The following is a 14221-nucleotide window of genomic DNA, read 5'->3' as shown; positions in this document are numbered from 1 at the left end:
ACCACTATTTTGTTATACCTACACACTTTTATTCAGGTATCGTGTGTGTGTCAGAAGTGCTTCAAGTGACAGATTTATGACACAGGCTACACTGTAATTAAACACATTTTAACGGACAGTAAAACAAAGGCAGAATACCGTAACTCCAGGCCGACACAGTAACTAAAACAACGGCTAAACAATAGCAGAGTATCCTAACTCAATTTGAGCGATCTAAAACAAAGGCAAAGAAAAGTAACTGGTGTTACTGTGTTCTGCCTTGGTTTCTCCTGGGCTTGACCTACTGTTAAAGGGTTAGTTCACCCAAAAATGAAAATTCTGTCATTAATTACTTACCCTCATGTCGCTCGACACCCGTAAGACCTCCGTTCGTCTTCAGAACACAAATGAAGATATTTTAGTTGAAATCTGATGGCTCTGAAAGGCCTCCATTGGCACAATGCACTGTACACTCTCAAGACCCTTAAAAGCTACTAAAGACGTCGTTACAAAGTCCATCTCACTACAGTGGTTCTAAAATAACTTTATGAATCGGCGAGAATAGTTGTTGTGTGCAAAAAAACCCTAAATAACGACTTATATAGTGATGACGATTTCAAAACACGGCATCATGAAGCTTCGAAGCCTTATGAATCAGTGAGCCGAATGATGATTCGGATCGTGTGTCAAACCGCCAAACTGCTGAAATTTGGCGATCCAAACTGCTGATTCGACTCATTGATTCATTGTCTTACGGGTGTCGAACGACATGAGGGTAAGTAATTAATGACAGAATTTTCATTTTTGGATGAACTAACCCTTTAAGACAACCCATTATGTTCTCAATAAAACAACAGAATTGATTCAATCTACTTATCCACATGATAAAAGAGGTCTTGAATGTCCTAAAAAATATCAATAACTAATTTTAAACCAAAAGTTAAGTTACTGCCTTTTGCCTTTGTAGGGCAGAATAGCATATTTATAAATGATATTAACATTAACCTAAATTAGTAAATGCTGTTGATTTGTGCTCTTGCATGATACCTATTGTTAACCAATTAAACCTTACTGTAAAGTAACACACATTGTTCCTTCTCCTCACAAAAATGTAATTTAACTAGCAACATATGAACTGCCAGCAAGGGGGTCTTTATTAGCGTTTTGTCTGCAGTTGATGGGTTGCATGATTTGGCAATGTTTCCTAATGACTGACAAACCAAATGCTCAAGTGGACACAGGATTCACAGCAAAATATCTAAGGGGGGGAGGTGGAACAAGCTGAGTCGGGGTTGGTGTTGACTGTCAGATCAAACTGCTTAGATTTGCTGACTCAGAGCTAAAGAGAGGAGGAGGACAAGAGAGAGACAGAATGCAAAGGGAGGGACAGATTTTACAGAGCTGAGAAACTGCAGTGGTTTGCAGCTGGAATACTCATGAGCGGTAGACTACAGCAGAGAAGCTGACTGACACACACACACACACACACACACACACACACACACACACACACACACACACACACACACACACACACACACACACACACACCCTCATTCTATCCTCACCGCCGACTGTACTGACACAAGTGGACAGTGTGCAGCCAATCTGACATCCACAGCAGACATGTGTCAAGCAGGCTTCAGTGCTACTTTGAAGGCCTGGTCTCAAACATGCTTTTTGACCCTTAAATATTGTTGTATTATGAGTGATATAGAAATTTGAGCTCCTGGGAGGAGGGACAGTAAGTGAGCGACCCTAATTATGGGAGAAAATATTGAAAAGATTGTCACTGTAAATACATTTTTCAAGTGACTCATAAAAGCTCTGGCATCCTCTCACCACCTTTATCTGAAAGCCACATGGCAACTTGCTATGAGAAGGCCACCGACCTCAAGGTAAATATTATTTTTATAGTACAGTTGTGTTAATTATTTAAGTCCTGATGTGTTAAATAATAGCAATAAATTAATTTAAAGCATTTCCTGCACTTTTAAACCTTAACTGTTCATTGCTAAACACAGGCATGTGTAGAGCTCTGAAGCTGGTTTGTGGATTACCGGTATTATCGTCATCAGCCTGCTAATAGGTGCCACCAGATGTAGCCAAAGGGTTGATTTACCTTGACTTTGCCCAAAGTATTTTGCCTAACATTAACTTTGTTGCTTTAAAATGCTGTAACTATTAACAGTGATTAATATCATCATCTTGCATGTGCCAAAATGCCTCTATAATAACGTGGCCACTGTTTTATTTCCTTTAGGGCATACTGAGAATTTAGACTTTATTCAAATAATTGATCTGAACGGATGCATGCTTTTTTTCAGTTGGACTTCAGCATGCTTTTGGTGCAATGCGAACAATCCACACAGGCACACGAACTCTCCTCCTCCTCTCCTCTCCTCTCTCATATGGCAAGCCATTTTAACATCTATTCCATTAAACTATTTTTTATGTAAATAGAACATGTTTGTAAATACTAAGAAATAATCCAATAGAAAATGTCATCATTCATTACCATTACTTATTTAAATAGTGACTTTCCACAATACACAATGTTTAATTAAGTCAGGCACTTTTAATTACTTACTAGTATTTACTCCTTTGCAAATAGTAATTACCACACCATTGTTAATGTTAGTAAACTTTTTTTTTTTTTTTTTTGCCATTGAATTCTTTTGGGATTTGTGGTTCACATATAAATTATTCTCTTTTACTCCATTCGTTGCTGGTACCTGTTCCAGTTTTACTAGTAACTGTTCATTGGGTCTAATACTTATTCTTCAGTTACTTGTATTGCAATAGTAGTATCTATTCCATTTTCCTAGTACGAATTGAATAGACATTAGTACCTATTAAATAGTGTTATCAACTTATACTAGTAATATTTTTTGTTTTACCAGTAAGATTTTTGATTAAACTAAATTCATTCTGATAAGCCAATACTTCAAATAAGGAAAACAGGTAATTACTAGTGAGATAAAAAAGGGTATTAGTAAAAATTCAGATTGATACTATCAGAGGTGGACAGTAACAAAGTACATTTACTTGAGTACTGTACTTAAGTAAACTTTTTGAGTATCTGTACTTTACTGAAGTATTATTTTTTAGGGAAACTTTTACTTTAACTTCACTACATTTGAAAGACAAATATCGTACTTTTTACTCCACTACATTTCTATCAAGGTCCTCGAAGTCAAAAGTCGTTTCTGTAGCAGCTTTGCAAGTCAGTGGATGATTTTTTTTCTTCTTTAAAAGTTTTTTTTTTTTTTTTACAAAATGTAAATGTCTGGGAGAAAGAGAAGCATAGACATATGGATGAATCTGAAAAAGCCTGATGAAAGAGCTCAGTTGGTCTGGTTTTTGTGCCTCTGAGATGTGTTTTTTCACACTTAAACAGACCAATACACACAAAATGTCAATTTTAATTTTGGAAAGTATTCATGTAAACAAAGTTGATTATGTCTTAAGTGAACGTAAACAGTTGGGGGAATATCGGATGTGTATCAGTGTGTAGGAATTGTGCATTCTGCCTTAAATGGACAGCAGCTTTGTAACTTTTAAGTATTTAAATTAGTTCAAGGTGGTCGGATGGAGCATCACTGATTGGCTTAAACCACCATGGCATAGCATGCATTTATACAACAATAATAAAATAATGCATTGACCTAAAAAAGGAAATTTACTTTTGATACTTAAGTACTTTTAAAAGCAAGTACTTCTGTACTTTTACTTAAGTAAAAATTGTTTTTAACAACTTTCACTTGTAACAGAGTAATATTTGACCAGTGGTACTTTTACTTTCACTCGAGTAATGGAGTTGTGTACTTTGTCCACCTCTGGATACTATTGTCTAAAGAAATTAGTAAAGCCAGAATAGATATCAGTAACCAAATAAATAGTTAAAGCTACACTGTGTAACTTTTTTAGTTTATTCTTAGCTAAAAACACTTAGTTCTTTCAAAAATATATGTACTCATTAATGTATATTTACTTCTTTCAAGTAATAAAGTATTCTCGTAAGTTTATAATATGCCATTGAAAATACATACGGGTGAGGGGTTTGAATGCGGGTCGCCATGTTGCCCCTCCATCTTGAAAGTACATTAGCCAAAGAGGGACATACCCGTAAATTCAAGCTTCGCCTTTCGTGTTTTAACACTCGATGGCACCGTGTCGAATGTGGACGAGGTAGAACTGGAAGCCATGTTAATCTTGGACTAAATCGGCCACCGTAGGAGTTAAAATGAAATCGGAATTGAGAGGAACAGAAACTAAAATTCACTGGATGGTCATATACATTTTCACCACTAGATGGGGGAAAATATCACACAGTGTAGCTTTAATAGTTAAAGTACTGGGATCTAATGAATCTATGGCTGTGCTCAGAATATCGATACAACGATACATCATCATGAACTCCTGGCGATGCGCGTATCGATACAGCAGCTGCCCTATCGATACTGTGCGCTTTTGAATGTAACCAATTATCAAGTGATGCCAATTTTAGCAACGCGAGCAGCAGTGCAAGACATTCAAAATGGATAAGAGGATTTTAAGATGATACAGTTTATGGAATATGTTTTAAGTTTTGTTTAGTCACTGAGCATTGTTGACACGCTTCAGTGTCACTATAATTTAGGGCTGGGTAAAAAAATTGTTTACAAAACGATATCTATTCTTAAATTAAAAGAATAACGTTAGTCATCCTGTTTTCAGTTGAAGAATGAACGGAACATTGCAGCTTCCCATTCTTTAAATCGAAATAATCTTTGTGCGTTGTTACTACTAATATGAAACAAAGTCTTACATTTCCAATTACGTCCATTTTATTACGAAATCTAACAATAATACCGTTTTGGCGCAAGATTGCTCTGGCGCAGATCTGCTCAAGAGAAGCGGGAGCGCGCAGCGCACCTGAACTGATCTTCTCCTCTGCATTATTACAGTGCGAAATAAACATGAATGAGCAAATGAAAGTTTGTTAAAAGATAGAGTGCAACTTGCCGAAATCCATATCATGTCTCATGTAATCGCTCAATCAGTGTTTCAACCGCGGAAAGAAGCCAGTAAAACAACTTGTAAACAATGTCACATAACGTCACATTTACCTCAGAAAAACCATATCCCATGTCCGTAAACTCGTGTGTTTGTACAAATCAGTTAAATTTTACCTTCTATATTATAGTCAATATATTATAGTCAACTGACTCCCATAGTTTAAATGCATTAGTTAACATTAGCATTAGTTGAGAGATGTGTGTACCTGATAGGCTATATATCCAATATCAATATTGAATCGAGCCATTCCCAAAAAAATTTGACAATTTATTTATTTCATGAATTACAAATTGATCTATATCGTGTATCGTATCGTGACTTTAGTATCGTGATGCGTATTGTATCGTGACATTGTTGGTGATACACAGCCCTATGAATCAGTAATAAGTAGTATTAAGTACTAGTAAGTACAGTAGCAATTGGAATAGGCCTACTGGTTGAAATTTGTTACCAGTAACAATAAAAGGGTTAGTTTACCCATAAATTAAAATTCTGTCATTAATTACTCCCCCTCATGTCATTCCAAACCCGTAAAACCTTCGTTCATCTTCAGAACACAAATTAAGATATTTTTGATTAAATCCGAGAGCCCTCTGACACCTCCATACAGCAATGTAATTAACACTTTCAAGAAAAAGAAACATCGTTCAAATCGTCCATCTGACTACAGTGGATAAACCTTAATTTTATCAAGCAACAAGAATACTTTTTGTGCAAAAAAAAAAAAAACTTTATTCATCAATTTCTTCAAGCCTGTGTCAGACTCTTATGCTGTTGATGCAGTGCAGCGCTTCCAGAACACTGGCTTACCATTGGCCGACGCTGTTCACGTGAGCACCATGACGCTTGCGCACACCATAGACAGTAAAAGAAATGGACACAGCGACCCCATAGGCTTTGACGGGGAAAAGTGAAGTCAATAAGAAGCACTCACTTCCTGATGGCTGAGCGTACTGCACATCCTCAGACTGAGCTTGACGATGTAGATGTGATGTGAGCAGTGTTGCCACAGTTACTTTGAAAAAGTAACTTAGTTACTTTACAGATTACTTGATTTTAAAATTAACTAAGTTACTTTACAGATTACTTGATTTTAAAAGTAACTAAGCTAGATTACAAGTTACTTTATTAGTTACATTCATCAGTTGCCAACAACACCTCTGCAGCCTCAACATAAAAATGACAACCGTTTTTGCCAACACTAAACATAAAACACTAAACATAAAACCCTAAACATGTTAATGAAAAGGTACAAATTACTTTGTGTTCTTATTAAATACATTTATGAAAAACATTTTTAATTTATATATGAATGTAAATAATGATATGGGCCTACACAAATAATATAAAATTACAAGATTTATATTTTATTGTAAACGTAATGTGCAGCTCTGTAAAGGGACAACAAATATATGATCGATCCGTGAGAACAATATATTTTTTAATAATCTTTAAGTGCACAAAACTATGAAAATATATGAAACGCTTCAAAACAGAGCGGCAACAAAGCGCTTATGCGCATCCCGGGTGCAGAATGATGCGCTTAAAGCAACATGGAATCAGAGGGCGCAGTGCAGCGCGAGTGCACATTGAAGAGTTCACGGCATAAAGAGAAGATGAGCGTTGAGCCCACAAATCCTAGTCTACTATGTAGCCTATATCGGTCCAAACATTCACTGATTATTTGTTTCTTCATTCTTTTTAATTCTGGTTATTGTGCGTGTGATGCTAATTAATAGTCCTTGTGTTGTCACCTGAGTAGCGAGCACAACATCTTTCAGAAACCGCTAGATAAACTCCAGGAAGATAAATTATTTTATCAACATATCAAGTATTATAACGGGATATGGAGTGAGCTTTTCCGTGCTGCTGACTGGAACCGAACGTGACGCGCAGTTTTGCTGAACGGAGAATGATTGACAGCTACAGCGGAGGAAAGACATTCAGCTATGGAATGGCTTTAGATGACTTTGTAGGCTACTAGCAAATAATAATATTCTAATAATGATTGCTGAAGGATAATGTGACAATATATATTTCTGATGATTATTTAATTATCACGACATGCCTAATCTGAGCAAGTGACTGCCTGTCTTGAGTTTTGTCGAAAGACGGAGGCGGCAAGAAATTTGACGGAGGCGGCCGCCTCGTAATTCTCTATGCAGGAAAACCCCTGCTGAGACTAAACAAGAAAGCAAAAATATATATTTTTACTTAGGAAAATGACAAAAAAAGTAACTCACAGTGACTTGGATAAATTACTTTAATCTGATTACTGGTTTGGAAATAGTAACGCGTTAGATTACTCGTTACTGGAAAAAGTGGTCAAATTAGAGTAACGCGTTACTAAGTAACGCATTACTGGCATCACTGGATGTGAGCAACCAGTCTGACAGTTGTAAGTCTTCTAGTAGTTGTGCAAAGTGAAATCTGAATCACTTTGTTGAAATATTTTGTCCCGTTGCTTTTGGCTGTCTATGGGCTTCTCCCCATGCTTCACCCTTAACTTGATCAGACTTTATGCCTCCACGTCCCCCTGACTGCCTCATAGACAGTAAAAGAATGCCTGCGAGCTTCTCCTCCTGTCTATACGGTAATTCCTCTACTATGCGACAGAGTTGCGTGGTTATGACGCAATCGTTAACATATTTTTTACAAAAGCGGCTTCTACGGGGCGATAGTGTAAGAGACAAGGTAATGGAGCCTTTTATACATTGTTGTGTTTCTTTAGAAATAAACAATGGACAAATGAAGTCTTTAAACGCCTCAGATGTAAAGTTATTCGCTGTAAAAGTGACGCCAAAATGAATGGGATTATTGCTGGATTACCCCCTTGGCGCACTCGCACAAGACATTCTGCCGTAGAACTAGGAAGCGCTGCACTGTTTACACTGCGTCAACAGCGCAAGAGTCTGACACAGGCTAGAAGAAATTGTTGAATAAAGTTATTTTGTTTTGTTTTTTGCACTCAAAAAGTATTCTCGTCTTTTCATAAAATGAAGGTTGAAACACTGTAGTCACATTTTAACGATGTGTTTACTACCATTCTGCACATTAAAAGTGTTAATTACATTGCTGTCCATGGAGCGCTCAGATTTCATCAAATATATCTACAATTGTGTTCCGAAGATAAACGAAGGTCTTACGGATTTGGAAGTACATGAGGGTGAGTAATTATGACAGAATTTTCATTTTTGGGTGAACTAACCCTTTAATTACTTGTTAAATTGCTCGTAACAACAACAACAAAAAAGATGCTTATTCGTTGAATGTTAAATCGGCATGCCATATTTCTCATGCATTTGCTCTTTGTCAGGTCGCGCGGTGAGGAGCACAGCATCTTCCTCCTCCTCATTCACTCTCTCCCTCTCTCTCTCTCTCCTCATTGCCATAACAACGGATGCAGCGCATCAGTCCGCGCGGGATCAACATTCAGCAGCCGCGCGGGGCGGAATAAACCCGCACCGGTGCCGTTAAGACACCGCAAAGGTGAAACACGCACGCACGCGCCTCTCTGAACTATTTACGTCAAACCGTTTAAGCTGCTTCAGGGAGACGAGCGCACTTGGGAGATCCTCACCGGGGTTATTTGGTAACGGTACAACCGGGGAAGGCGAGAGAAGAAAGAGCAGGAAGTGCAGCGTGGGAAAGCGGGGAAAATCTCCGGGGATCTCCAGCGCTCACTTCTCCATCTACGGTCTTCCCCGAATTTTTTTCCGCCATGGCTCGGGAGAACGGAGAGGCCGGCGGGGATTGCTCGTGGAAGAAGCAGGTCGATGATATCAAGGAGATGTTTGAATTCAAAGAGGTGCTCGGGACGTGAGTAACTTTGTTTTGGCTTTGACATCCGACTGTAACAGAACCCACTTATGAAAAGTCACCATGGTAACCATAGTTTCCCCTAAACACAGTAGTACTGCCGTTATTAATACCGCTTTACGTTTCACCAAAGTCTTAGTTCGGTCTCGTTTGCTGGTTTTGCAGAGGTCATGGAGACCATCTGAGACCAATTAAAACATATTAGGCTTGTTTAAGATGCTGGTTTTAGCACTACGACTACTGTAAAACCAAGATATTCATTTGTGACCACTTTCAAACAGCGTCAGGACTTTTTGTTTAATTATTTTATATTGCATTGGTGGCTAATACAACAACAATACACTAACACGTTTTAATAATGCCATTTTTTTTTAAAGTCAAATCAAAGTGGTGCCAAAGTTTTTTGCACTTTTCCTGACCATTTTGAATTTAATTATGGACAAAGAGAATCGATTTGAAACTCATAGTCAAGTATAAGTGACCGAAATGAAGTTAAATGCATTGACCCAAAGATGTTATATTGTAATGATTCTAAACATGTGTCTATGCTTACCACTGTAAATTGAGTAATGGAGAACTAATGCCGTAAATGCTCATGTGGTTTCCTCTTATTTTCGTGGCAAGCAAAAAACTAAATTGCATACAACCCTGCTGGAAAATCCATCCTAAAATGGTCCAATATGATCATTAGTTGGTAGACTTGGACCAGCAACAAAGGCCAGTTTAAGGTGGTCAGACTGGGTTTGGACCTGCTAGAAACACAGCTACCATCTTAAACTGGATTTTCCAAGCATAAACATTTTGTTGTAGATACACAAGAGAAGAGCAATAATGTTCTGATCATGGTTTCATTATTATTCACTCCTTATCTAAAAGCAGAGAGTCAGAATGCACTGCAGAAATAGTGTTTTTTGCATCTCGAAGGTATTTTGATGGAGCTATTTTTTGGCTTGTATTGAAAAAAATAGGTGTTTGTTTGATGCATAAAGGACATGATGGTTTCTGTTAGCCTGCATGCTTTGCTTTTGCATCAGTTGTGGTCATGCACGTGTGTTTGATGATAAACAGTGGGACTGTTTTGCAGTCTGCAGCCACTTGCATCGCCATGCGTGCATGTTTTCATCCACCACACAATAGGGATTTACTCTCAGGTTGTTAGCTGATATTCAGTTCCTCCTGAACCTATAAAGATGAACCTACGTGCATCTACCATCTTAATAGGTGCATCCTCGCAGACCTGTATAGTGTTTAATACGTGCTGCGGCGGGTCGCCCCAGTTGATTTGACTGCAGTAATTTAATCTCTGTGTGCTAACCAGGGGAGAGTCGGATTAACCAGGTTGGATTATAGCACTGGAGGAAGAAAGTCCTTGAATAGATTGTGTCCAAATTTCATAATGCACTGAGAGGTTTACCTAAGGTGTAAGTTTGCCGATTTTCAACCTGCTTTGTATTGGTACAATGTTAGGAGAATATGTAAATTAACAATGTTTACTCGTTCTCCGTGTGACCTGGTCAGAGAAATTCCCATTTATTTGTCAAAGAAAAATTCGGCGGATGACACAAAACACATTATTTTGTCTTTCATGAAAACTACAGATTGTACTTCTGCATTTTTTTATCCCCGCCCATGGACAGTCGGATTGACAGAGGGTTGTTAAAAGAATAGCGATTGTAAGGGTATGTTTATCACTGTATCCGGTAATTAACTGTATACTTTGTCTATTCTTTAAACAGCGTTATGGTAAAAATTGAGCTTTCTTACCTCTATGTAAAGGACGTAAGCCAGTAAGAGTTGTGTAAACCTCACTCTACTGGCCTCAAGAGGCGCGCATCTCACGCCGGAGAGTGGGTGCCGTGACCCGGATGGGAGTGAGGTTTAGGGGGTGAGTGTAACGGATGTAGGCCAGTAAGACCTGTGTGTGTAAACCTCACTCCCCTGACCTCAAGAGGTGTGTTAGTGATTGACGCTAGCGGCTGCAGTCTTTAGCGTCCTTGTTAGCCGACCCGCCTCCCAAAGGTGGAGACCTTGTTTCGAATCCCACTTGGAGCAGGTTGAGTAGGTCTGATTACATTTAGTGCCGTGACCCGGATGGGAGTGAGGTTTAGGGGGTGAGTGTAACGGATATAGGTCAGTAAGAGCTGTGTGTGTAAACCTCACTCCCCTGACCTCAAGAGGTGCGTTAGTGATTGACGCTAGCGGCTGCAGTCTTTAGCGTCCTTGTTAGCCGACCCGCCTCCCAAAGGTGGAGACCTTGTTTCGAATCCCACTTGGAGCAGGTTGAGTAGGTCTGATTACATTTAGTGCAGTGACCCGGATGGGAGTGAGGTTTAGGGGATGAGTGTAACGGACGTAAGCCAGTAGGAGTTGTGTGTGTAAACGCCACAGCCCTTGCCTCAAGAGGCGTGCTAGCAAATTACACTAGCGGCTGCAGTCTTTAGCGTCCTTGTTAGCGCGCACCCGCCTCCCAAAGGCAGAGACCTTGTTTTGAATCCCACTTGGAGCATGTTGAGTAGGTCTGATTACATTTGGTGCCGTGACCCGGATGGGAGTGAGTTTTAGGGGGGGGAGTGTAACGGATGTAGGCCAGTAAGAGCTGTGTGTAAACCTCACTCCCCTGGCCTCAAGAGGTGTATTAGCGACTGATGCTAGCGGATGAGGTCTTTAGCGTCCTTGTCAGCGCACCCGCCTCCCAAAGGTGGAGACCTTGTTTCGAATCCCACTTGGAGCATGTCGAGTAGGTCCAATTACATTTGGTGCAGTGACCCGGATGGGAGTGAGGTTTAGGGGGTGACTGTAACGGACGTAAGCCAGTAGGAGTTGTGTGTGTAAACGCCACAGCCCTTGCCTCAAGAGGCGTGCTAGCAAATTACACTAGCGGCTGCGGTCTTTAGCGTCCTTGTTAGCGTGTGCCAAACCTCCCAGGTCGAGTAGGACTGGTTACATCTATGCAGTGGCATTTTGCTTTGGGGGGGTCGGTCAGTTTTCCCCCTCTGTTTGCCCTAAAATAGTTTGAAATGTTGACTACAAACACTGAGGCTTTACAGATTTGTTGTCACGGTGTCCTTCACTGGATCCTTCACTGGAAACTGAGATAAAACCATTACTGCTAAACATATACTTTTACAATTCTTGCATCCTGGAACAAGTTGACACTATTGTGACTAAACATTTGCCAAGAAGTATTTCATACTCAAGCAGGCGATATTTGACTCTGATCAAATCTATTCGATAGGAGCAGACAGGGAGTGGCCTTGAACTCCAACATACCCAGTGCATTATGGTTGTTGAAGTTTTCCTACCTATTTGGCAAAAGGGAAGACAACACAGCTTTTTTTTCTCCATTTTCTCTGGTCAGGTAGAACAGATTTAAACATAATTTTTTGCCTTTCTACCGCATAGGCAGTCCAGTTTTATTGCCAGCGGTGGTTTACCCCTTTAACGATCATGGTGATACTTTACACTGTTGTTACACATATTGCATGTTAATATAATTACAGTATCAAAAGACTACATTAATGTAAATAAACTATGACCATGATTGTTCAGTTGGAGAAGTGTTTTGTAATAGAAGAGCTCTGTCTGCGAGCACACATCTATTAAACCTATGATTAGGTGGATCTGAGCTCTATGTGAAGACGCTGCCGTCATAGCAACCCAAGAGACAGGAGTCATGGCAACTCTGACTGGCCCATTCAAGCACACCATTAAGAGGGTCTCACCGATCTTCATTTCCCCTCATATAAAAAACGCTGCTGGCATCGTACGGTTCTCTTCGCCCACGCTCAGGCACACGCAGATTTTATTTATCCACCCACAGACATCCAACTGGCCATTATAAACCAGTACACAGCATGCCTGATCTTTACTGTGTTCACAGTTTAGTATTATTATTTCCTTTGAAAATATTAATTATTGATTGCGGTCTAAAATGGCAAAGAAAAGCCGCAGCATACTTATAACCCCGTTAGTTCACTTTATCCAGGGCTTTTCCTGAAGAACGACAGCTGTGTTGACGTTTCCGGCAGTGCGGAGGGTATTTCTGCCCATATTCTTGACGGATGTGTCAAATTCAACAGTTGGGCTCTGCAGGGGCAGCTTTCTAAAACCGTATGTTTTTAGAAACGAAGCGGTTTCTGCTCCGAGACCTCGGCTATTTCACATCCTCTCTCGACCATCCCACATTTGGAGTCACATGAATCATTCAGTTCTAGCTTTTTTGCCCCTGAATGACCACACAAGACTGACTTAACTTTCTTTTTCTAGCTTTCTCGCTCTCTTGTTTGTGTGCGTAACGGTAACGGAGAGCTAATGCCATAAATGTTCATGTAGTTTCCTTTTATTTTCTTGGTGAGCAAAAAACTAGTAGACAATAAATCACAAACAACCCTGCTAAATCCATCCTAGAATGGTCCAATATGATCATTAGTTGGTAGACCTTCTTAAAACAGCAACAAAAGCCAGTTTAAGGTGGTCAGACTTAAAGTATATTCCAAAACACAGCTACCATCATAAACTGAATTTCCCAAGCATAAACGTAGCTACACAAGAGAGGTCATAATTATTCACGCCTTATGTAAAAGCAAAGAGTCAGAAGGCACTGCAGAAATAGTGTTTTTTGCATCCGGATGGTATTTTGGTTGGCTACAAAGCTAATTAAAAGGTAATTAAAAGGTGTTTGTTTGATGCATAAAGTGACATGATGGTTTCCGTTAGCCTGCATGCTCATGAATCATTCAGTTCTAGCTTGTTTGGCCCTGAATGACCACACAAGACTGACTTCACTTTCTTTTTCTCTTTCTCGCTCTCTGTTTGTGTATGTAACTGCTAGATCATTTCCTGATCTCGCAACCCATACTTTTAAACCTTGTGTAAGCCATCCTGTTTCTTCATGAGATGTACATTTTGGGGGCCAGGTGCATAAATGTAGCAAACACTCACTTTATCTGTTATGACGGGTTGGAGGTGGTTTGTGTATTGTAAGGTTAGTAAGTGTTCTGTTAAAGCTTATTGGCATAAGACAAAAAAAGCCCACCTCTATCTAAGTATTATATAAGTACTGTTTTACTTTTTAATACAAGTATGATAATGAGATCATGAGTATCTGTTACCAATTATGCACTGAAGTTTTATACTTTTGTTCATATTAGTATTGGTTACAGGTATACACCACTATTGACAATATTATCACATTATGAATAGACTCGTCCTCTCTGCCTAGTAGCCATTAGGGACATGAGAATTCAGTGTTGTGTTTCATCTGCGTGTGTGAACACCTCCAGCGTTGTTCTCTGAACTGAATTATTCAGTATGTGGAGCGCCCAGAGGCCACAGGAGGTCATGTGATCACTCAACAGGTGCG

The 14221-nt window shown here is 39.5% G+C and overlaps 1 protein-coding gene across 1 annotated transcript in view; it reads left to right on the top strand.

The window, feature by feature from the left end:
• The first annotated feature begins 8617 nt into the window (after positions 1–8617).
• camk1da (calcium/calmodulin-dependent protein kinase 1Da) overlaps positions 8618–14221 on the top strand; it is a 66365-nt gene continuing 60761 nt past the window's right edge. The window contains exon 1 of the mRNA XM_079817706.1: positions 8618–8859. Within this exon, the coding sequence (XP_079673832.1) occupies positions 8762–8859 (98 nt within the window). The 5' untranslated portion in view covers positions 8618–8761. The remainder of the gene's footprint in view (positions 8860–14221) is intronic.

The sequence above is a fragment of the Gobio gobio genome (genome assembly GCF_949357685.1).
Source record: "Gobio gobio genome assembly, chromosome: 5".
Classification (NCBI taxonomy): Eukaryota; Metazoa; Chordata; class Actinopteri; order Cypriniformes; family Gobionidae; genus Gobio; species Gobio gobio.
Note: the sequence above shows the minus strand (reverse complement) of the source record. Positions and strands in the feature narration are given on the sequence as shown.